Genomic DNA, 21,777 nt, shown 5'->3' on the forward strand with positions numbered 1-21,777 from the left:
CGACCTTGGCATCTGGGCCTAGTTCCAGATCTTTTGATCCATCAGTCGGGTCAGTTTCATCGCTCCCTCCCCTCTCTGAACCTCACTGCTTGGTTCCTCCAGTTCCAACCGTAGCCAGGCTTCCTCAATTATCTCACTCTGTTCGAGATATTTTGATAGCTTCCCATAAATCTTCCACTCGGAAGATTTATTTAAGTGGAAACGCTTCACATATTGGGCTCAAGGAAGGGACATAGATCCTTTCACTGCTTCCATCCAAATGGTCCTTGATTTTCTAGCTGAACTCTTCCATGCAGGTTCATCTCCTTCTACTCTTAAAGTTCAATTGGCAGCTATTTCTAACTTTCATGTGGGTATTTCTGAGTCTGCCTTAATGTCCCACAAGCTTTGCAAAGCCTTTTTGAAAGGAGTTTTTCTTCTCAGACCTCCTATAAGAAATCCTCCTTCTCCTTGGGACCTAAATTTAGTTCTTACTTCTTTGATTCTTCCCCCTTTCGAACCTGCAGCCTCCTGTTCTTTAAAATTGCTATCATGGAAGACTCTTTTTCTGGTAGATATTACTTCAGCTAGAAGAGTTTCAGAACTTCATGCACTCAGCTGTCGACCTCCTTATCTATTGTTCCATAAGGACAGGGTATCCTTACGAACCAACCCGTCCTTTTTGCCTAAGGTAGTCTCGACGTCAAACCTAAATCAAAGCATTGACCTCCCTGTCTTTTTTCCAGAATATTCCAATAGGTCTGAACAAAAATTACACTGGCTAGATGTTCATCGTCAGTTGAGGTACTATTTGGATAGAACAAAACAATTCAGAAAATCTGACCAGCTGTTTGTCTCCTATGCAGAAGGCAGAAAGGGACTTTCAGTTTCAAAAGTATCATTATCTAGATGGCTAACATCTCTGATTTCCCTTGTTTACGAAATTAGACACCAAAAGCTGCCTAATAAACCTAAGGCCCATTCCACCAGAGCTTTGGCTACTTCTTTAGCCTTCCAAGACAGACTGCCTATTGACACCATTTGTGCAGCGGCTACTTGGGCTACTCCTCACACTTTTATTTCTCATTATAAGTTGGATTTAGCTTCTAGGCATAGAGCTAACTTTGGTTCCACTGTTCTCAGGAGTCTGTTCCGTTAGGCCACCCGGGACAAGGTGCTAGGGACGCGGTCCCATCCAGCAAGAATGAAGGCGAGATAGACAACTTAACATATAGAAGTTATGTTCTTACCATAACGTTCCATGTTAGTTGTCTTCTTCTCGCGTCCCACCCTCCTTCCCCCTGGCCTGGACAGACCTAGAGGAGTTGTGATTGTAACCTCTCTTTCTACCACCTCTTTTCTTAGGCATATGCTGTTGTGCATATTTCCTGGATCAGGATATAGGTCACCCTTCTTTCTCCCTGTTTTAGAGGTGGACTTTGTTTATAGTTATTCTGATACTATTATAAGCTGGGGTTAGCTTACAAACGAGATCTGAGGTAACTCTCGCCTAGCATTGTGGGATATAAGGGGAGCCTCGAGCCGGTGGAACCAACTCTCGAGCTTTTAGAGTGGCCGAGTCGGAGCCGAGGTCGGCTCCGAACCCATCCAGCAAGAAGAAGGCGAGAAGAAGACAACTAACATGGAACGTTATGGTAAGAACATAACTTCTATTTTGTGCATACTTGGAGTAGTTTATTAAAAAGGTTACAGTGTAGTAGAGGGAGAGTCCTATTAGGGATTTGGGTGAGAGTAGGCAAGAGTTGAGAGTATGTTGGAGAAGGGAGAAAGATCTGAGAACATTAGGAATGTTGAACGCTTTGAAAAGAAAAAGTGTAAGTAGGGTGCTATGGGCTTGGTGAGGGATGAGGGCAGTGTAGGAGATGATTATGTAGTGATGGTAAGATGATTGGTTAAACAGATTTGAAGTGAGACAAGTTTGGTGGAGGATGGTATTTTGTAGAGAAGGAGTATCAGTCTTTTTTTTTCCTTTTTCTTTCAGCTGTTCCCATTAGGGGTCGCCACAGTGGATCATCTGTTTCCATTTCTTTTTGTCCTCTGCATCTTGCTCTGTCACACCAACCACCTGCATGTCCTCTCTCTCACCACATCCATAAACCTTATCTTAGGCCTTCCTCTTTTCCTCTTACCTGGCAGCTTCATCCTTAGCATCCTTTTCCCAATATAGCCAGCATCCCTCCTCAGCACATGTCCAAACCAACGCAGTCTCGCCTCTCTGGCTTTGTCTTCAAACCATCCAACCTGGGCTGACCTTCTAGTATACTTATTCCTAATCCTGTCTACCCTTGTCGCACCCACTGCAAACCTTAACATCTTTAATTCTGCCACATTCATCTCTGACTCCTGCCTTTTTGTCAATGCCACTGTCTCCAACTGATATAACATAGCTGGTCTCACTATCCTCTTGTAAACCTTCCCTTTCACTCTTACTGGTACTCTTCTTCACCCTGCCTGTACTCTCTTCACCTTTCTTCCACACTCGCCATTACTCTGAACTGTTGATCCCAAGTATTTAAAACTCATCCACCTTCGCCGACTCTACTCCCTGCATCCGAGTATCAGTAACTAAGGTTATGATGAGTTAAGTATAGCCTGGGGAGTTTGCCAAGAATTAAATTGGAAGTCCTTAACATATCCTTGAAGCAGTTGGGAGACTGTTTGCCTAGTAGCTTTTGGGAGAGAGTTCCATATTTTGGCTACATAGGTAGAATATAAGGAGTCACCAAAGGTATTAAAAGATTGTTTGACGTCACAAAGGTTTGTGGCTGCTCAGCGAAGATGCCATGCTTGAATGTACCATTGTAGTAGCGAAGTAAGGGAGACGAATTTCTCAGGAAAGAAGAGCAAATTCTGGATAAGGTTTAGCTGTGTAAGGTAATTTCTGAATTTAAGCCAGTTTAATGTTTTAAGAGCTAAACAGTGATGTGTTGAGTTGGGCATCTTGGTAGCAAATTTAGCAATTTTTGTTATAGCATTGTTCTAATCTTTGCATTAATGTTATGTTTATGTTTTGTAAGGGTAGTTGAAGCATAGAGTAGACTTGATAGAAGAAGGGTTCCAGTAGCTTTGCTTGATTGTGCAAGTGAGGAAGTTTGAGGCAATATAAAGAATCCCTAGTTATGATTTTTTCTCAGTACACTGGGAATATGGGTATTGAATATGAGTTGATAGTCTGTGGTTACACCTAATAATTTGGTTTTGAGAGATTGCAGTCCTTTTCTTTCAAAACATATATCTATAAATAAAGTTGAGGTTCTTATTTACATCTGGTTTGGGGTAAAGAGCTTTATTTTAGTGTCTGGGTTAAAGAGCCATTGAGGGTACAGTAGCTAAATTTTGATTCCTGGGTGATGAAGGCTGAGGATTCCTAGGTGTTAGTTTGTAGTGTGGAAAGGAAATTTGAAAGGCCAATAAGAGTGGCATCATCAGCCGTAACAGGTTTATCATTTGATGAGGCCATAATAAGTTTATTAATGAACAAGCTGAATAATATCTGTCCAAGGGTGGATTCTTGTGAAATGCCACTAGGTACTGGTAAGTATGTAGAGAAGATTGGTTGCCATTTGACTGCTTGTGTTTGGTTGGTGAGTTAGCTGGCAAACCAGTTAAAAGAAGAGGAGAAATCAAGTGAAGAAAGGGGTCTATATTATTTGAACGAAAGTTCAAAATGTCGATCGCTGTAAACAGGGAAAATGCCGATAATCGATGTCTGTTTTGTGAGCTTGCGGTGCAGTGAAGATCAGGAAATTTGCCCTTTCCTCACTGTAGTGGGATCTCGGAGTTGGTATATATAATTAGCACAGCCCCCCACAATACAGGATTCGATTATCGGCATTTTCACTGTTTACAGCGATCGACAATTTGAACTTTCATTCAAATATTATAGACCTGAAGAAAGAGTATTGAGTAATTTTGGATGAGAAATTGTGATGAATGCTTTGGAAAGATTGAGGAAAATGGATGAGAGGTTTGTTTTCATTTCTGTTTTTTCATTTTTTCATCTTGTGTTTCAGGCATATTTGCTTAAAGCTTTGTTTATAACTTAGCCCAAGGACATTAATTTAGATAGCCACCTCTAGAATTGAGGGAAATGTTATTGTCTTGTCTTAACTGTAAATATCATGTTCTCAGTGCACTTTTACATCCCTCACCCAGAAACCTATCTTCATAACAAACTTTTTTAAGTTGCTTCTATCCAACCTTTCTTACCCCTTTACAGGTAAATAAAGTCTGGATACCTTGCAGCTTAGAAAAGGTAATTATTTGTTTTAACATCTTTAATACATACAGTAGTCACGGATACAACTCCTTCCCCAATAGATTTAAAATACCCCAGATTATACAGTATGTACAAAACCTATTTACAATATAACTTGCAATTCACATCATTAAATTTTTATACAGATGTGTGTTAGAACAAAGGCTATTTTATTTCCAGTTACTTCTTCAGTCCCTTCAGTGTTATTCTTTTAAACATTAATAACACAAAGTGATGTGTGATTTACAGTTCAGTCACCAGTTTAACACAGTCAGCAGAATTCCAGTCTTCCCCTGCCTCTTGCAAAGCCACATTTCCCTTGTGTGTTCCTATATCTAATGGAATTAATGCTCTATGGTATCCCATTTGTTCCATAATTACACAGTCTTCCTGGACCCCTACTTCTCCCAACACCAGACTCAAGTCCAAGGTACCCATAATTTTTGCTAGTCAACTCCTGTGCTTTTTTTCTGTCACTTAAGCATTTTCCTTTAGAACAGTGTACAAAGGTTTCACTGGCAAAGTCGTTCTATGGGCTTTGTTATTGTCAGAAGAATTATAAGTATAGTCTCTGTCTGCTTGCTGGCTCACCCTTTGTTGACTGAATCTTTATTTTTTTCATAGTCTGTTCTGGATTATCCTCTAGGAAAAATATTTGAAGAAAGCTGGAAGAAAGCTGGATACATCATCTTGAATCTCACATCTGTCTGTCAACATTCCCTGATTGCTGGGATAAAGTTGTTTCTCTTCTGCCTGATTTAGAGAGTAATAATTTTCCACAAGCACTCCTAGATGTTCTTCGTGTTTCACTGTTGCAGTCATAACTGTAGGGTGCTCCTGCCGGCAGGCAGCCCGAGGTCGGCCAGAATCCCAAAGTCTGGGTCCGGCGTCGGCTGTATAAGCTAGTACCCTGACGTCAGTACGCTTTGGTACATAGCCCTCAGCCGACGCCATCTTCTCCAGTCTTTCTTGCCGTGCGGTGGAAAGCAGCTCGCAAGTCGTAGGTTGGCGATTTTCGAACAGCATATTTGGTTGTTGTCGGTCCGAAGTTCTTACTTCTCTTCTCAAAGCTAAGTACCCCGTTGGGGAATCTTTTTCTTGTTCCTCCGATGTCAGAAAAAGTTAATAATTGTATAGCGTGTGGGAAACAAATAGCTCATAAAGATTTCCACTCTTACTGTCTACCTTGCTTAGGCCCTGACCACGACGTTTCTTGTTGTCGGTTCTGTGCCAGGTTCAACTCTCGTACTATCAAGCGCAGGTATGATTGGGCTTTAAATTATTTTGGCAGACGCTTCAATTATAGAATGTCGTCGGACACTACCGGAGTAAATCACTATTTCAAAGGCAAAGACAAAGACTCCTGTTAAGTCTAAAGTTTCAGCTCAAGCTGCTTCTGAATCCACTCCCAGGACACAAAAGCAATTATTGAGGATGGCTGAAGATTTGCTTACAATGATTAGGGGTTCTCACCCCCCTCCTGAGAAAAGGCCTCGACAGGATGTTACTCTGGATTCCTCTGACCAGGCTTCTGTATCTTCTGTTTCTTCCTCAGATCAGGACTATTCCTTTCCTCCTTATGAGGATTCGGATGCTGAGGACTCTTTACCCTCAGCCTCTCCGCCTGAGGATTTTTCTTTTGGAGAAACCTTGCATGAGATGAGGGAACATTTTCATTGGGAAGGACAGGAGTATTCTGCTTCCAAGAAGAGGCTTAGAGAATTTCTTCTTCATCCTCAGCATAGGCCTTTAGCTATCCCTCCTGTTTTGGACATTGTGGATGATGCTTTTTCTGAGGCTAATTTGGATCCTGATTCCATGCCTCCTGCTCCTTCTAAGCCTGATAGATTTTATAGGGTTCCTGACTCTCATTTATTTTTATTTAAAAACCCTTCTGCGGATCCTGAAACTATTTCTCAGGGCTCTAAGGCTGCTAAGGTTGCTACTTCTAAAAATCCTATTCCCTCTGAGAAGGATTCTCGTGCTTTAGACAGGTGGGGAAAAAAGGTATATACTTCTGCTACCCTGTCTGTAAGGGCTTTAAATTGCCAGTTTCATATGTTTAAATATCAGCAATTTCTTTTGTCTGTTTTAAAGCAAAAGCTTGCTTCCCTTCCTGATAAGGAACTTCAGGATGTTTTGCATGCTACTGAACAAGTGAACAAGCATAGTTTACATTGTGGTTTTGATGCTTTGGATGCTTCTTGTAGGGCTGCAGCCTCTGGTACTGTTATTAGGAGACATGCCTGGCTTCGTGAACAAAGTTTACCTGAACAGGTTAAGGCTAAGTTATTAGATGCCCCTGTTCAACATGATGTTCTTTTTGGATCCAAGGCTGAGGAAGTTATTAAAAAGATGGAAGAAAAGGCAAAGTCTATGCAGACTGTAAAAGATTTCTTGCAAGTTCAGCCTCCTAGATTTTCCAGGAATTGGCCCTCTAAAAATTGGTCCTTTCCCACGTCTGACAGGCCTCAAAGGGGAAGATATAGGCGCTCCAGAGGTCGTGGTCAAGGCCAGGCCTCTTACAGATCTAGACAATGGACTGCTTCTTCACCTAGAAGGGGAGAAGACAGATCCCAATCTCAAAGAAAGCAAACTCAATGACTCTCTCGGTTGGGCTTCAGGACCCCTTCACCTAGATGCCCCTCTCGGAGGAAAACTGTCTCTTTTTTACAGAAATTGGACTCGTATTACCCAGGACAGATGGGTATTGGACGTGATTTTAAAAGGTTACAAATTCCACTTTCACACTTTGCCAAGGGCTCGCGGTTGGCCAGATCTGCCAAAACATCAATGGTCAGAGGCCTTAACTCAAGTGGATGCTCTTCTGGCCATGAGAGCCATAGAGCCTGTTCCACTCTCGGAGATGGGAAAAGGTTTTTATTCAAGACTGTTTCTGGTTCCCAGAAAACAAAATTCACGGAGACCTATTCTAGACCTTTCGGTGTTAAACACCTTTTTGGAAATTCCAAAATTCAAGATGCTTACTCTGCAGCAACTAATTCCAATGCTCTCTCTGGACGCCTGGATGGTGACATTGGACTTAAGGGAAGCCTATTTACATATTCCCATCAGGCAAGAACGCAGGAAATTCCTCAGGTTCAAGGCAGGTTCGAGGCACTTTCAATTCTCTGTTCTGCCCTTTGGTTTATCTACTGCGCCCAGAGTCTTCACCAAGTGCCTGGCACCAGTAGTGGCTTACTGCAGACTTCAGGGGATTCAGATTTACCCCTATTTGGACGACTGCCTTATTCAGGCAGACAGCAAAGATCTTCTGCTTCAACATCTGGACTTTGTTCTACGTCTTCTCCTCCTACTGGGATTCTCAGTGAACATAAAAAAGTCACATTTGATCCCTTCTCAACAAATGGTATTCTTGGGAGCCCTCTTAAATACAACCTTACAAAGGGCCTTCCTCACTCCAGAAAAACAAACTCAGCTGGCTTCTACTTTCAACACCTTAGCAACTCTATCTCAGCTCACTGCAAGGAAATTCCTGCAGGCTCTGGGCTACATGGCTTCCTGCATTCTGTTGATTCCAAACGCAAGGCTTCACATGAGAAAGCTTCAATGGTATCTAAAAAGTGTATGGTCACAGCATTACCACGATCTGGATATTCTATTCCTCTGATCCCCTGCCTTCAGAGGGAGTTCCTCTGGTGGTCCAGGGCATGCACTTTAAACGAAGGAAAACCTTTTCGTCTTCCTCAACCTACTCAAATCCTAACCACGGACGCCTCGGATTATGCTTGGGGAGCACACTTTCTAGACAATTGCCAGCAGGGAACCTGGACAAAGGACCATCTTCACTGGCACATCAATCTGAAGGAAATGTTGGCAGTTCAAAATGCCCTTCTAGCCTTCAAGAACCTTTTACAACCAGGGCCTCTGCTAATTCGCACAGACAACACCACGGTCATGTGGTACATCAACAAGCAGGGGGGTTCCCATTCATACCCCCTTTGCAGACTAGCTATGGCTTTATGGGACACAGCTCTAAATTTGAATCTACATCTCCAGGCTCAATTCATTCCAGGGGAACAGAATCTCTTAGCAGACAGCCTGAGCAGAAACATTTCAGATCCTCACGAATGGATGCTAGACACCAAGTTATTCAACAGGATTACTGCAGTTTGGGGATGTCCCCAGATAGATCTGTTTGCATCCCATCTCAATCAGCTGCCTCGCTTTTGCACCAGGTCCTTCCACAAAACAGCTTGGAGAGTGGATGCCCTGTCCTTCAGCTGGAGAAGCCTTTCAGCTTATGCCTTCCCTCCTCTTCCTCTACTGCCTCGGGTATTACTGAAGATAAAACAGGACAAGCCCAAGTTCCTCATCTTGATTGCTCCAAATTGGCCTCGACAGTTTTGGTATCCAACTTTAAAGCTCCTGTTCTTGGGGCCTCCTTGGATTCTCCCACTGAACCCTTCGCTCTTGTCCCAGCATCAGGGTCAGTTACTACATTCCAACCTCAAGACCCTTTGCCTGGCAGCTTGGCTCTTCAAAGGAATTTGATTTCCTCTAGTTTTCCCAAACAAGTTTTGGATGTTCTTTTGGAAGCTAGACGGCCTAGCACTAGAAAATCCTATGCCTCTAAATGGAAGAGGTTTTGTATTTGGATGCAGGACCAAGGCTCGGTTCCTCAGGTACCTGATCTCTCTTCTATTTTGCTTTACCTTTCGGAACTTTTATCTAAAGGACTTTCCTTTTCTTCCATTAAGATTCATGCTTCTGCTATCTCTGCGCATGTCAGTTCTGATCCTCCTGTCTTTTCTCATCCTTTGGTGAAGCAGTTCTTGAGAGGGGCTAAAAATTTGCGGCCTCCCAGGACCCCTCCTGTCCCTGCCTGGGATCTTAATTATGTTTTAGAAAAACTTACTTTGCCTCCTTTTGAGCCTGCTGCATCTTCAGATATTAAGTTTTTATCCTGGAAGACTGTTCTTTTATTAGCTTTGACCTCTGCCAGAAGGGTCTCAGAGTTGCAAGCTCTCATGGCTGTGGAACCATACCTTATTTTCCATCAGAACAGAGTATCCTTGAAGACCAATCCTACTTTCATGCCTAAGGTGATTTCGAAAGTGGCTTTAAATCAGACAATTCACCTTCCTACTTTCTTTCCAAATCCTCAAAATAAAGGGGAAAGGATTTTGCATTCATTAGATGTGCACAGACAGTTACGATTTTACCTGGACAAGACTAAAGAGTTCAGAAAGTCTAATCAATTGTTTGTTTCTTTTGCCTCCAGTTCTCTTGGAAAACCTATTTCTAAACAAACTATTTCCAAATGGATTGCTTATGGAATCAGATTTTGTTACACTCATCATGGGAAACAGTTTCCAGGTACCATTAGAAGTCATTCTACTAGAGCAGCTGCCACTTCTACAGCTTTCCTCAGAGGAGTCCCTACCAAGGATATCTTGGAAGCTGCCACTTGGAGTTCTGTGCATACTTTTTCCAAGCACTACAATCTCCCCCTGTTTTCTAAGTCCAGGGCAGGCTTTGCCTCTGCTGTCTTGCAGGGTATTCTTGCCTCCCCTTCTTCTATCTAAAGCCACCTCCCCTTTTACACTGCTTTGGGATTCCACCCTACAGTTATGACTGCAACAGTGAAACACGAAGAACATAGTACAGTTGTGTACACCTACCATAAATGTAGATGTTCGAGTGTCTTCACTGTTGCAGTCGGGTTTCCTCCCTCCTATCCCCTCTGTTTTTCTCTCTTTTCCTTTTTTGTGGTGTATTTGTGTTTCCTTGTTGGATTTTTTTTTGATTTGTTGGGGACTTCTGACATCTGGGGCAAGAAAGGGTGGAGAAGATGGCGTCGGCTGAGGGCTATGTACCAAAGCGTACTGACGTCAGGGTACTAGCTTATACAGCCGACGCCGGACCCAGACTTTGGGATTCTGGCCGACCTCGGGCTGCCTGCCGGCAGGAGCACCCTACAGTTATGACTGCAACAGTGAAGACACTCGAACATCTACATTTATGGTAGGTGTACACAACTGTACTTTTTTCATACATGTCCCTTTTCCTACAGTTTTGTCAGGAGCAACTCTTTCTGCTGGTATGATTGCATCTTTAGTAGTACTGTTCTTGTCTGCTTGATCACAGCCAGGTTTGGAGCATACACACAATGTGCCCTCTCAATTAACAAATCCTGCTGTGGAACACCAGCTCAGTTGCTTATCTACACTTCCATAAAATGAGTGCGGTCTGCTCATTCCAGTTTCTCTGGTTGTTGTTTGTCTTTTGGCTTTTCCCGGTTAGGGGTCGCCACAGCGGAACTCCGGTCCGCTAATGATTGGCAGTTGGTTTTTATGGTGTCGAGTTGCCAGCCCGACACCCAACCTTCAACGAAGGCACGCCCATTCAACTCATGTCTTTCGAAAGCCTACAGCAGAAAATCTCAGATTTTCTGTGCATATTCCGTCATCTAGCATCGCTATTTATTTATTAATAATTTATTTATTTATGAAACGGCTCTAGAAAAAGCCTCATGCTAAATCATTTTTGTATCTAACGTTTTCTTTCAGCCTTTGATTTTAGTAGTTTTATCAGTTCATCTGAATAGCTAGTTAAAGCTTCTAATGTTTTTTTCCATCCTTTTATTATTTGTATATATTCCTTCAATGTTTAAGGTATTTTAAAGACGCCTGAGCATATTTATTTTTATTATTTTTGTGTTTTCCTGTAAATTACTAGAAAGCCATCTTCTGTACCAAAGCTGAAACTTGAAATGCTTTCACACCTGCAAGGCTCTTCCCAGGTGGAATTTATTTTTTTTCCTTTTTTTTTTTTTTTGGTGGATTTTCTCTCACTTTCTCCAAATTTCTTCTTTGCTGTCGTCAAGGCAGTGTCATTACTATCCAGTAACTGGATTTCACCTAAGTAGATAACTGAAACACAGGAGGGGGTTAATTTTTTTCATACTTGGAGAGCTCTAATCAACCAGCCAGGGAATTGTTGTGGCTAGACTTGTATAGGCCCTAGGGCCGATAGCCTAGTACCAACCTATGAACCTGTTGATCATTGAGTAGCTATCTTGGAAATTTCTTCTGCTGTGTATATGGTAGGAATCCTATGTCGTACATAGTTCGGTATCCATTTTTTCCTCACTGCCTTGTCTTTTTTTTCTAAACAGAGTGCAGTTACTTGTTTTGGCTGGTTTGAATTTGAGCTGCTAGTTCCTGGAAGCAACTCTCAGGAAAGTTTAATTTTATCAAGATGCTACCAAAATCCTTTTGACTCTACTGGTTTTTGGTGTTAGTTATTTGGCACCAGTTGGAGGCATCTTGCTATGTTTAATATGAAGTGAGAAGTGTTCCCTTGAACTTTGTGTTAAAATGCTTTGTGGTGCTTTCTAGTAGGCTGTTTTCTTTGCTGCTTAGTTTCCAGTTTTTTCTTTAATGAATCAGTCTTTTTTTTTTTCTGTTCCAGAAATGTGTGTTTAAATGAAGTAAAAATCCAAAGGCTCTTCCTTGACGTGACTGCTTTCTACATCAATAGTTTGTTGCGGATGCAGCCTTGTGGCAGAAGATCCTAGATTGCTTTGGTTTTGATTATCTGAAATTTGTTTGGCAGTATTTGAAAATGAAACCCTATATTTTTCAATTCGAGGATGGATGATTTGTACATTGCCATCCTGATTGGAGAACAAACATTCTCCAGTAGGATATTAATATAAAGGTAATGCTCACAGAAATACAAGTCTACCACTTCACAACACCATATAGTAAGGTGTTGTGAAGCTTGAACAGAAAAACAAACTTCCATTATATTTTATGTTTGATAAATGCTAGCGAGGATAAAACTAGAAAAACTAAATATAAAAAAAAGGGGAAGAACCGTGTGTGTGCTTGTCTGTCTGTGTGGGTTTGTATGTTTGTCAGAGAAGAGTATCTGTGCATGGGTATGAAAGTGAGAGACCGGAAAACGTAAAATAAGGAATACCAATGTATTGGAGGTGCTACATGAAGTCTTATCAACTTACAACAAGTAAAAAAGATATGAAACTCTAATTATGGTATTATTGACTGACCTTAAACTTCAGTGATTTACTATACCAAGGGGACAGAGCAGAACAAGCTGCAAAATCGGGGAGATTTAAGAGACATTGAGGGTGCAACACAGTGGTCATATGTGTTTTAGAGAAACACAAAGAGTGGGATAGGAAATTCCAATATATTTAGACTGCGACAGGAAGTTTATCAACAATTAATTTATTAAAAAGGGGTTGGGATAATGTTTTTTACTTCAGAATCCTGTGGTACAGGGTTTGATTCTCACCATTAAAAGAGAAATTGACTAGACTTAAAATGGCCCATCAGTACAGCTAGCTTAGTACTTGCCTGTGAACCTATGTATGACGACTAACCTTATTCTGTAGTGATTTGTTATGTGGGGTGCAACAAAGGGGGTATAGCTGCAGGCCATGTTTGTTATGTGTGTGTTTTGTACAGACATTAAATACTTAGTAACTTACATTTTGGATGTAAAGTACTTTCTCCATCAGCAGTTATGTATGCCGCAGCATGTTTGAAAAATTAGGTGATGGAATTATTTCACATCAAAAGCATATGTAAAGAAGTATGTACTAATTAAAAAAAAAAAAAAAAAATAGGTAGCCTATTCTCTAATCGAGCAATAATGCCAGATGGTGCACATTATCAAGGAATTAACTGCCTTCCTGGAGTGGTAAGGTCTTCAGCCTGCGGAGTTGGGCCTCAGCATTCTACTGGGTGTGCGTTAATTCCCTGAACCACCCTGTCATATTATTGCTTGCTTAGAGTTTAAGAAACAGACTTGTATTGTTAGCATTCCTGTACTCTGCCGTATCTTGGCAATATTTGTGTGATGGAATTACAAGTAAATGGGGAGAATGTGTGTGTGTGTGTGTGTGTGTGTGGGGGGGATGAGCAAAACATCCATCCAGATATTTTGAGTTTTATTGCTTGTCTGTATTTCAGTATGCAATGTTTTCAATAGATACTGTGTGTTTAAAGATTTAAAACCATAGTTAAAATCCTTGCATATCCAGATCTGTTTTTCTGCATGTGGGACAGCACCATATGCTTTCAGCGCAATTAAGGTGTTTTGTCTTGATTGAGTTGTTTTATGTTTGTTTATTAATGGAGTGACTTCTGGCGATATGATATTTTATAAAGCTACTCTGCATTTAGTGACAAAATGGTGTCACTTGTGTGCACTACCTGTTTTCCAAAACAAAATTAAGAATTGGAGACTGAATCTTACTTTGATGCATAGGGAAATCCGAGTAACTGTAGCAGTACATGGTAATTTATGGTTTTAAATATGCAGTTGAGAAAGTGCTGGGAGACTATCTTTAGATAATAAGGACAGAGTTATGCTCAGAAGGGATGCATACTTATTAAGATTGAAACTGTGTACTTCTTCTTCTTCTTCTTCTTTCGGCTTTTTCCCGGTTAGGGGTCGCCACAGTGGATCACCTTGTCTGCATATTGAATGGCAGTGGAGTTTTACGGTGTCGAGTTGCCAGCCCGGCGCCCAACCTTCCACAGAAGGCACACTCACACGCACACCTAGGGCCAATTTAGAGTGTCCAATCCACCTGCAGCATGTCTTTGGGATGTGGGAGGAAACTGGGGCACCCGGAGGAAACCCACGCGACCACAGGGAGGACATGCAGACTCCGCACAGAAGGCACCCCAGCCGAGGATCGAACCGGAGAACCTCTTGCTGTGAGGCGGCAATGCTAACCACTGCACCACCATGGCCGCCCAAGATTGAAACTGTGTACTAGTTACACAAAATACATTTTCATTCATTCTCTCATTACCTGCTTAATCCAGTGTGCAGATGGAGGAGCTGTAGTCAGTCTAGCCTTGCATTCAGTGTGTGCAAGACAGACCTTCAGAGTAGGGTGCCAAAAGCATCAAGTCTTTCCTTGCACTTTTGTTTGGAGAGTGGAAGAATGACTTGTTTACTTGATTTAGATTTTACTTTTATAGAAATTTACATTTCTGCTGTTAAACCTTACAGAGGAGTTCTTCCTTTAGTGATAGCTACCTCTTTTAAAAGTGAGTGTATTAGCTAACTGTTCATTGTATATAACCTTGTGCTTCATGTTGTTAGATGGCACTGTAATGCTCTTGATGAGCTTTTAAGATTTTTTTTTTCAACATTCATTAGATTTGAGTTGATTTCACCTCCGGTGTTGAATTTTTAAAAGGCGGTTTAACAGAAAAGATCACCTTAACTGAATGATCTCTTCTAGTTTTTTTTGCTTAATGTTCTTTGGGCTCAGAAAGAAATATACTGAAGTGACAAAACTTTTGTGTAGAAATTACTAGGTTTTTGAAGATTTTACAACTCCATCATTTTCTGCGTGAATTGCTAGTTTTGTTCACTGCCATGATTTAAATGTGTAAGATGAATAGTTGTTAGAAATGGATTTATGAAGGAGGTTATTTCATGTCTGCTCACTCAGACCTGTTACTGATAACCATTCTGAATTCTGAGAGGCTTGGAACTGTGTGACTGAAAGTGTATGAAAATCTGATTTTTTTGCACAAAGTGTGAGATCTTTGTGTTTGAGTTTTCCCTTTTCTCCAAGGTATGTCAATCTCTGAGTTACTGTATGTAAGTTGTGTGTGTGTGCGTGTGTGTGTGTGTGTGTGTGGGTGTGTGTGTGTGTGTGTGTGGGGGGTGAATTAAGGTTTGATAGCTTTATTAACTTAATTGCAGAGAGATTTGACCCACCCACCTTTTGTTTCTGTGGCAGTAATATTGCCAAGATGTATTTTACAGCTGTCCACTATCACAGTCACTTTTTTAAAGCTGTTTTTTGTGTCTTTCGGCTTTTCCCGGTTAGGGGTCGCCACAGCAGAACTCCAGTCTGCTATTGATTGGTAGTGGATTTTTACGTACCGGGTTACTAGTCCTGACGTACAACCTTCAACGAAGGCACGCCCAATTCACGTATGCCTCCACACAGAAGACGCTCTAGCTGAGAATCGAACGGGACAACGTCTTGCTATGAGGCGACAATGCTACCGCAGTACCACTGGTACTTCGTAGAAATGTGGTTTCACTGCACACACTTTTTCTTCTGAAAGTAGCTGCGTAAGCTAACCCTAACTAGTGCAAGCATTTAGCTTTCTTGTCTGTCGGCACCTGAGGTACTGTTCCAGAACAGCTTTGATAAGGAAAGTTAGCCAACTTTATATGCCTTTGGCTAAAGGAAATGTAGGCTGAAAAGTCAAGGTGGCTTTCCAATTGCAGTTTACTGTTAGAGTAAGTAATGGCATTCTGTGTATAGACTTGCAGCCTCACCACCCCTACACATGCACACACGCACACACAAACACAGACCCCAGCTAGTGAGTGCATTTTGATTTTGTATTTGCTGTAGTGCTTAGCTCAATTTAACCACCTTAGATTTTGAAGGAATAGATTGACAGCAAACCTTGTTTTTGTTGGACTTTTTCTCGCAGTAGCTTGAAGTAATTTTGTCATTGCTTACTTGGATTGCTTCTTTAAATCATGCTGTCATTTGCTAGTAGTTTTGCTTGCATGTAAAGCTGAAAACCTCTTTTATTTTCAACACATTTACAAGCTTGCTCAGGTTGCAAAATAAAGCAGTAACTCAGCCAAGACTTGACTTGGCTAAACCTTTTCTACTGAAACTAAGCTTTAAATTAGGCTTACTCACCCTTAATTTAGATTGTACCAACCTTTTTAACACAACAGAAATTAAGATTGGAGAGGCATTACCGTAGCTGACATAGTTATAAAAGTTTTTGTTTTTGTCATTGGAACTGCACTATGCTCAAAATTAATGAAATACTTTTCATGCTGTTGTAAAACATTCTGCTTGAGATGCATGTACATATTTGATTATATTAGCTAAGCTGTTGACAGTACTTAGCAACTGTGTGTAACAGTGTTCCCACTAGAATATGTGCAAAGGTCTTGGCAAATTCTCCATCATACTTTTCAGTATATTGTCCATCTCCAGGTTTTCATTTGCTTAATAATACTTTCATTACGTCAAACATTTTGTTATGAGAATTGTTTTGTTGAACTGCAGGTTGATCATAGAATGGCATTGTTTTGTGGGATTGCTGAAAAGTGGGGAGTGAGATGTTTGCTCTTTCCTTGCTGTTTTACAGGCCTGGATCCTTTCTTACTTTACAGTTACCCTGGATCCTTTCTTACTTTACAGTTACTTTCTGACGCTTCTTAACTTTTTACAATTAATTCCTGCAGCTTCTGAAATTAACGTAGCTGTTGTACACATGACATGGCAGTTTCACTATTTTTGTCCTCCTTATTGGTCCCAGCATCTGCCATGAAGTCCTTTCCATGGTGTCTGCTTGAAGAGAAGTCCTCAAAGTAACTTCATGCAGTGCAGAGAGTTCCTGTAATAAATGTTATGAATCTTGAAACCAAATAAAAATGTAATACTTTACAGAAGAAAGAACCTTTTGACAGGAATACCATTCTTTACATGCTAGTAATTCTAAGTTATATGACATTATTAACAAGTCATAATTTTAAATTGTTCCTATTCCAATGTAAACAAATCAGTTTGATTTTTTTATGTCAGTGTTAATAAAGACATATGTAGAATGGGCGTGCCTTCGTTGAAGGTTGGGCGTCGAGCTGGCACCTCAGCACCTGTCAAAAATCTACTACCAATCATTAGCGGACCGGAGTTCTGCTGTGGTGACCCCTAACTGGGAAAGCCGAAAGAAGAACAATTAGCGGGTGAGGGGGGGGGGGCACCCTGCAGAAAACCTTCTTCATTAAGTGAAAATACCAGCTTGTACATATACATTTTTAAAGCTTCTTCTTTGAGATGCCTTTTGATGAATGGGTCTGTTCAGTTTAGGGTATTTTAAACACATTTGTTTGCTCATCCAGCTTTCTCTGGCTATTTTTATTCACCTTTTTAAAGCAAATAATTCATGCATTCATTTGGTGTCACTGTTGTTTTATTTGTATATTTTGAAGACTAATTTATTTTAAGTATCTGTGTTATGTGTTTTACATATTGCTTTTCATACTTAAAGCTGGCATCCCAGCAAGGATAGCATGCCTTTAAGTATGACAAGTCATCCAGTAATACCTGCATTGTTTTGCTTATAGGTGATTCTGTGATTTGTAAAAGTATTTTTGCACTCACTCAGTTAAAGGTCATGTTCAACGTGATAAAACACGTATATATATATATATGCATATATATATATACACACATATATATATATATATATATATATATACACATATATATATATATATATATATATATATATACATATATATATATATATATACATATATATATATATATATATATATATATATATATATATATATATATATATATACATATATATATATATATATATATATATATATATATATATACATATATACATATATATATATATATATATATATGTGTATATATATATATATATATATATATATATATATATATATATATATACATGTATATATGCATATATATATATACATGTGTGTATATATATATATATATATATATATATAGGTATATACATATATATATACATATATATATATATATGTACATATATATATATGTACACACACACACACACACACTTTTTTTGTTCACATTCCCTTTTATTCACACTGTTCAAGCAGCAAAATCACTGCTTAGGGAGTGTAAAATAATGCCTCATTTGATCTCACTTTCATGCACACATGTGATCTCACACACAGATGTAAAACACATAATTTTCAAGTTTTTAATAATTTACTGTTTGTTTTAATTTTACACACGCTAAACAACAAATCCTCTGATTAGTTTGTGTAAAATAATGGCAGCCATTAGCTTCCTTTCATTCTGAGCTCTACACCAGCTTAATATGCTGCCATGAAGCATACGACTTGCTTTTTATTGGGATTACCTGTACATTAACACCTTGCTGAAGAACATTCATTCTGCAGTCACCGTTTAATATATGTTTTGCCCATTGTCTCTCAACAATTAATATTGCTTTGCTTGCACTAGACTGAGGTCAATTCTTTCAATAGCTTGCATAGAGCATGCTTTTGGAATTTCAGACACTATTGGATGCCTACAGGCATCACTAGGATGTGACCAGAGAAATACCTGGAGGCATGACTTGGTTTTGAGTCAAGACAATTCACTTGTCTGTTTTTGTCATATGATCTCAAGTTCCTGAAATTACTGTGTTTTATTTCACTTCGTGATTTCACCTGGAATGTTTATTGTTGGTACCATTTTGCCTGAAGTGCCCAGCTAGTAGGTTTGCACATAGTAACATTTGTAGTTTGATATTTACAGAAGATGATTTTACTAAAGTAATTTCTTGATATTATTTTTACATTTCCTGTAGTGCTGTTTTGATATTCATTTGAATCTTACTAAATCATGATCACCTTTTTACAGTGCACTTAATGCTGTTTTTTGCCTTTCTTTAGCCTTTTGCTGAGGTTTACAGATGACACTTTTGACCCAGAACTTGCTGCAACAATAGGTATGTTTAAGTACATGTGACATTTTCTTTTCATGTTGCATAGATCTTGTTTGCTTGGTGTAAATGATTTGCATTGATACACCTGAATGGCTTCAGACTTGCACCGTAGTGCATACATTTCCTTTTCTAATTGCCATCTGTTTAGGGGTAGAAAAGGAGGAGTAAAATAGACCTAGTACTGCAGACATTTACAACTGTCAGTCTGATGTTGTCCATTTCATTCATTCTTCAACTGCTGGGTTTGGATCCAACCCTCTGCTCTCGCTCAGCTGCTTCTTCCAGATCGTAAAATTCTTGAACTCTCGAGCTTCTCCCTTGAATCATAATGCCCCACCAACCTAACATACCTCAGATATCATTTGCCACCATTCCAAACAGGTGTAAATTGCAAGCTGTCAAGCTCCAAGTATTTTTTAAAATGATAGTTTTCCGCTTTACGCAAGTTTAATTTCATTTGTAGTTATTTCTTTTTCCTCCCTTTTACCTTTGTAAATTTTGTATATTAGGCCTTTTTTGTACTGCTTGAGTACTTAATTAGTAGTCTTCCCTTTCTGTACTGATTGTAGTACTTTTTACTACCATCATTAGTAATTCTTTCCTTTTCTTTATTTCCTTGTTTAAAGGAGAACTGCACCCACAAACAGAAAAAAAAAAACATGTTTATTTCATCATGTCTTGATGCTTCTTACACTACTTTTGGACTCCATTATTTTAATATTTTTTAAATGTAATTCCAGAGTCTGCCCACATGGGGTCTGGCATCTTGATTTTTTTAGTCTACCTCTAGGTATTCCACATTGCAGTGTTTGGATTTAAAATATTACATCACAGCCCCTTAGCTCCTATCATTGCATTGACTTTACATGTGTTTTCACGTAGACCCTGATTTTGTTTAGTCAGTCAGATTTAATGACCGTTTCCTGCTTTTCAGTGATTACTTAAAGACAAACTGGGGTAATCACATAGAAGAGTATTCTCAGTGCCTGTTACTACTTTTTCTTTTTAAAGTGGCCAATTTTCATTATTTTGTTATGCCTGAGTTGTAGTCCTGAAATTCATCTATCCTCCTCCTAAACACCTTTCCTTTGTATCTGTCAGAGTGGCAAATTTGAGCGTTTTGCTGCTGTGATTGATAACTCCGAGCAGGAGACAAAGCTCATGTGCTGAGAAAACTGTTCTGCATGATTATCCCTGTTTGTCGACCAGAAACATTTACAAGAGTAAATTGGAAAGATGTGATGTTCATCGTGCATACATCTGCAGTCATAACAGATGGGTTCTCCTGCCGTCAGGCGGGTCCTCGGTCGGCCGAATTCCAAAGTCTAGGTCCGGCGTCGGTTGTCGTCGCTTCTTCCCTGACGTCAGTGCGACAGGGGTATAAAGGAACCAGCCGACACCATTTTCTTCAGTCTTTCTTGCCGCGCGGTGCCCGAAGCAGAAGCAGTTTGCAAGTGCCGGTCGGCCAGCTCCTGAAATTATGAAATTAGGAAACAGAAGTCTTCTTAAAAGCTAAGTACCCCGTTGGGGAAACTTTTCTTGCCTCAGACCGATGTCAGACAAAGTTAATAATTGTATTTCTTGTGGGAAGCAAATACCGCATAAGGATTTCCATTCCCTCTGTATACCTTGTTTAGGCCCAGACCACGACGTCTCGGTCTGTCGCTTTTGTGCTACATTCAACAAACGCACTATTAAGCGTCGGGCGGAGTTCGCCCAGCATTATTTTGGGAAAGCATTTAACTATACTATGTCGTCGGATACTCCGACTCCGGTTTTGTCTAAAAACGCAAAGACAAGGACCAACACACCAGGTCCGCGGCCTCTACCGACACCACTCCAAAGCCGACTACACGTGGTCCGGTTCTCAGTGAGGCGCCTACGCAGCCCCTGATTATCGACGACACTTCTTTGACGGTGTCTCCTGTGCTCGAGGTCGCAGGCTCCTCTGCCCACACCCCGACTACAGATACTGAAGCCACTCTTGGCGTTGAAACTCAGAATGTGGACAGGTCCACCTCCACTCAAGGTGTCTTCAGACCTTCCTCTTCTTTCTCCATCAAGGCTTTCACAAAGTCTAAAGCAACCATGCACTCTAAGAGACCAGCTACACAGGGCCCATCTCCAGGCCCCATGCCTAAGAAACAGATGCTTAAAATGGCTGAGGATTTAATTACTCTAATCAGAGGTTCTCAGCCCCCACCGGACAAAATGCCCAGAGTGGAGGAAGATTCCCCCTCCTCTGATCAGGGCTCCATTATTTCAGAGCACTCTGATGATGAGGAACATTCTTACTCCCCTTTTGAAGACTCTGATGCGGAGGAGTCCATCCTTCTGTATCCCCTGAGGATTACTCATTTGGGGAAACTTTGCATACCTTAAGGAAACACTTCCACTGGGAAGGCCAGGATTATTCAGATTCCAAGAAAAGGCTCAGGGAATTTCTCTTGTTACCTCAGCATAGGCCTCTGGCTATACCTCCTGTCTTGGACATCCTAGATGATGTTTACTCGGAGGCCTGCCTTAACCCGGACTCTCTACCTCCAGCTCCAGTTAAGCCTGACAGGTACTACAGGGTTCCTGACTCACACCAATTTCTTTACAAAAGCCATGCTGCTGACCCAGAAACCATCTCACAGGGCCCCAAGGGAGTTAAGGCCTCCATTGCCAAAAATCCATTGCCTTCCGAGAGAGATTCCAGATCCTTAGAAAGGTGGGGAAAAAAGGTATATATCTCGGCCACCTTATCCATGAGGGCCTTAAACTGTCAGTTTCATATGCTAAAATACCAACAGTTTTTGTTATCACAATTGAAGAGTAAAATGTCACAACCTGAACAACCAGACTTGAGGAGTTGCAGGATTTGATGCATAGTGCAGAACAAGTGGGTAAGCATACCTTACAATGTGGTTTTGATGCTCTAGAGGCCTCATGTAGAGCTGCTGTTACAGATCAGTCATACGTAGGCATGCCTGGCTCAAGGAACAA

The 21,777-nt window shown here is 40.5% G+C and overlaps 1 protein-coding gene across 1 annotated transcript in view; it reads left to right on the forward strand.

Annotated features, from left to right (window-relative positions):
* RAB18 (RAB18, member RAS oncogene family) overlaps positions 1–21,777 on the forward strand; it is a 409,674-nt gene that overhangs the window by 39,752 nt on the left and 348,145 nt on the right. The window contains exon 2 of the mRNA XM_044064540.1: positions 18,737–18,792. Coding sequence (XP_043920475.1) covers positions 18,737–18,792 — 56 coding nt within the window. The remainder of the gene's footprint in view (positions 1–18,736; positions 18,793–21,777) is intronic.

This window comes from Protopterus annectens, chromosome 3.part0, assembly GCF_019279795.1.
Source record: "Protopterus annectens isolate FY-2018-M chromosome 3.part0, PAN1.0, whole genome shotgun sequence".
Lineage (NCBI taxonomy): Eukaryota > Metazoa > Chordata > Ceratodontiformes > Protopteridae > Protopterus > Protopterus annectens.